Consider the following 4,190-nt stretch of genomic DNA (forward strand, 5'->3'; position numbering starts at 1 on the left):
AAATATAGAGAGAAATAAAAAATAAATAAAAACAGATAAAAGATATGAGAGGAAAATTAAGTTCTGAAATGCAGAATATCGAATGAAAGAAGGATTATGGGAGTTTAATGATTCTTAAGATGTGTATGTTGGCTCATAATATATGGGTTTACAACTATTTGAGTTTTTCTTTGACCGCACCTGGACTATCTTTCTTTATTATTGTTTTTTACGACTCAAGTTATCAAACAAAACATAACACTAAAAAAAAAAAATAAAACAATTTCCACAAAACCAAAATAAGTTTAGGCTCTAGCTGAAACCAAAACAAGAAGAATCAGTTTTAGTTTCGACTGAAAATTAAGTTTTGGTCGGTCAAAGTATATATATTTATAAATTGGAATTGATATTTTATTTTGTACACAGTTGTATGTTAAATAAAATAATTATTTCAAGAATTCCCTATGGAAAAAACTAATTATTTAAATAAAAAAATATTTAAATGTATTATATCTAAAAGTGCTTTTTCTATACATGGTTCTACTATACATCTGAGTAAGAGTAGATGTAAAAATTAACACAAAAGAAAACAAATTTTAATGCATGGTAAAATCTTTAAATTTGTGATAATGCGGAAGCCAGTTTTCATGAAAAAGAATTTGACTCAGGAGCCCACCTGTCTATTCAAGAACACTATATCAGCAATACCTATGTTTTAGTAAAACATATCATTTACTTTTTAAGTACATATCATCCTGTATTTTAACAAATTTTTGTATAGCATTTACCCTACCCACAGTATAATTTAAATAAATCTAAAGTACACAGTAGTAATGAATATTAATAAATATATGTATACTTAGTTACACTTTACATCTACAGTAAAATAAAACATTAAAAATATTGACTTTTGCCATGAACAGTAAATGGACATTTGTAAAAGCAAAAAATGAAAGTCATAAAAAGACGTTTTTTATAGAATAGGATTAATATTACCTAACTTCAATGTATAACGTTAATAAAATGAAACTATTTTGGGTTTTCAGATCATAAAATTAAATATTTTAAATAATACAGCTTAAAAAGATAAAATTATCAAGATCAGTAGAACAACAGATTCCTTTCCAAAACCTGGATATTACAGTCAGCATTCTTTGATAATATACATTGGCTACAAAAACTTATAAAACTTAATAATTTATATCAACAAATACCTAATAATTCATTTTAAACATAAAATTATAACGAACTAGTGATAAAATTTGAAAAAGACTTAATTGTTGATTGCCTGTATTAGGCAATGGCTGTGCATAGTCAATGGAAATTAGTCAGTTTCTAGCTAGATCATGAACAGTAATGATGTTTACATTAATGGGAAAATTTCCACTATAAGTAATGAATTTAGAAAAATTATTCAAAAATTTTTAAATTAAACTTAAGTAGTTTCCCAAGAGTAAGTGAACTTGTTTATTGAAACAAACAATAAATACAAAAAAACTGTTCATTTAATTATAAATATGAATTGAATATAAAATATAATAAATACTATTTTCAGTAATTTGGTTCATGAATTTTATCTTTTAAGCTGTATTACTTAAAATATTTAATTTTATGATCTGAAATCGCAAAATACTTTCCTTTTATTAACGTTATACATTGAAGTTAGGTAATATTAATTCTATTCTATAAAAAACGTCCTTTTATTACTTTCATTTTTTGCTTTTACAAATGTCCATGGCAAAAGTCAATATTTTTAACACTAAAAATCCAATAATCTGTCCTTGAGAAATTTGAGAGAAACTCAACAACTGTAATATAAACACAGACAGAAGACAGTCCCTCATTTTAAACATGTTGCCCATTAAGCCCCACCTGTTTTGTTTCACTTTTCCAGGTATTTTATTCTCTTCATTATACTCCTTCCTCCAAGGCTCTCATATTGAAGCCCATTTGCCTGACACTCCTATGGAACTTTCCCTGTGGAAAGGGATGTATCGATCATAAATTTCCTTCTTACTCCTTTCCACTTTATTTTCCTGGTCAAGGTCATTACTTTTCTATCTCACAGTGGAGTCCAGATTGATTGCTGACTTCCCTGTCTTAGGGAAAGTCAGTATATCACATGAATCCATCCATATTAATGCATTAGGCCTTGTCAAAGCAGGTGAAATCTCTCTCCCTCTCTAAGGAGCTTCATCAACTCGTACTTTACTTTGTGAAATTGGCACATTATAAGGAGGGAGTTGCAGCAATCATTGATTTCATGAGTTCTCAACAACGGTCTAGTCTATTTCATACCTATATACCTCTAAGTTTTTTAATGAGAGTTAATGACTAATAGCAAGCTCATGAAAATATTCAAGGAAGAATTCAAATTTTTCACTGAAAGTAATTTATACAGCTGAAAAATTATAAGCAGAGCTAAGAATTTTATGCAGTAAAAAGCATCAGAATATGTCATATAACATGCAATAAAAAGCTATAAAATATGAAGTAAAATAACAATAAGGAAGCAATAAAATATTCAAATATACAACCAACTAATGTGCCCAAAAAAAATTCTAAGCTAAGAAAGAAATAGGAGGAGAGGTTAAAATTTAAATGGAAACTATTTTAAATTTTGCATAATATGAAATCCCTTTTATAATTAAAAATATCAAAATAATATGCAATTAGTAATAAACGAAAAACATCAATTTTTTTTAGAAAAGATGACTAATTGACAATATTAAAAAAATTACAGATGAACATGAAAATAATGATAACAAATAAGAAATAGCAAGCCCAAAATATATTAAAATTATGTATATAAATAGATAAAAATGTAGAGTGAGAAACTTTTTAAAAATTGAAACATGAAAGTAATAGAAACACATTTAGTAATAAAAGTAAATTAGCAATGATTGCATTTAAGTACTAATTGAAAACGGAAATGAATTAGCCAATGACATGTCACAATTAATTACCAGATGCATTTTTTAATTAAACCTAATCTTCTATTATGTAAATTATTTTTATAGTTATAAAATGATCTTTCTTTATCAACAAACATGATGGGAAAAAATTTAAATGCAGTTAAAATTATAGGTTGTGGTCAACGTCGATGAGAACAACTAAATCATTCCCAGTTAAAATTATATTCATATTTTTCACAACAGAGTGTCCCAAAGTTTTCTCAAAAACATTTCCATTTGTTTTTCAAAAAATCTTCTATTTGCCATGGTATATAAGTTATAATGTATTTCAATTGATTTAATAATTTGAATATATTTATAAGTAGTTGACTGTAAAAATTTAAATATTTGAAGATGGTCAGGGTTGCGGTCAACAAAAGAACAAATAGTTTAAAACTATTTTAATGTCCGACGTTTCGCCCCACTTTGCAGGGCTTCATCAGGGCTGTTCAAAGCAAAAGGTTGAACCAAGGTTGTTCTTTTGTTGACGGTGCAACCCTGACCATCTTCAAATTTTTAATACTTCGTCTAACAACAAATTTGTTTCCTACAATTGTTTGAGTTTATTTGACATAAAACAAAATTAAAATAAGATGGGTATTTATAAAAGTGAAATTGTCTTTTAACATCATACAATTCATTATTTCTTTTTTTGCTTCTATGCACTGGATCTTATCTAGATCTTGTTCAAATGGAAATTCTGAAAGGGATCAGCAGGGGATATGGTAAACCAAGAAATGAAAAAAAAAAATGTATTCTAAGAAGTTGTATTGAAGATAGCATTATTTACTTTATTTGTTCATTGGGAATGAATCTACAATTGTAATCTGCGATTTCATCTGAAATGTTGTATTTTAATTTTTCTTTTTTTGTTTACTGCTTTGAAATCATCTAAATATGTGGAATAAATTTTTTCTAATTGCAGCTGAGTAACCTGATTCAGAAATATATTTTATTAGCTGTTTAAAAAATGCATGCAAACTAAACATGCATCTGCATATAAATCCGAAGCTTGATTATCAGTAAATAATCCTACATGTAATAATAAATAATTATACAGTACCATTCATCAATTTAGTGAGCTTCAAAACATCAACATTGATATATTGAATTAATTCAATGTCAGTATAATCAGGATTTTCATCGCTGCAAGTACTTAGTTCCTGAAGTCTACAAAAAAAAAGTAACAAAAAATATTCTTAGTAAGTATGTATATACCTGTATAATGTATACCCTAACAACCATTACATATTTATA

General features: G+C 26.8%; 1 protein-coding gene across 5 annotated transcripts in view; it reads right to left on the reverse strand.

The window, feature by feature from the left end:
• LOC106685731 (neurofibromin) overlaps positions 1-4,190 on the reverse strand; it is a gene marked incomplete at its 5' end in the record, with an annotated part of 167,063 nt that overhangs the window by 127,780 nt on the left and 35,093 nt on the right. For all 5 annotated transcript variants that reach the window (XM_067046112.1, XM_067046110.1, XM_067046111.1 and 2 more), the window contains 1 exon segment: positions 3,997-4,103. In XM_067046112.1, the coding sequence (XP_066902213.1) occupies positions 3,997-4,103 (107 nt within the window).

Source organism: Halyomorpha halys, unplaced genomic scaffold, assembly GCF_000696795.3.
Source record: "Halyomorpha halys isolate HHAL.00 unplaced genomic scaffold, Hhal_1.1 Scaffold727.1, whole genome shotgun sequence".
NCBI classification, from domain to species: domain Eukaryota; kingdom Metazoa; phylum Arthropoda; class Insecta; order Hemiptera; family Pentatomidae; genus Halyomorpha; species Halyomorpha halys.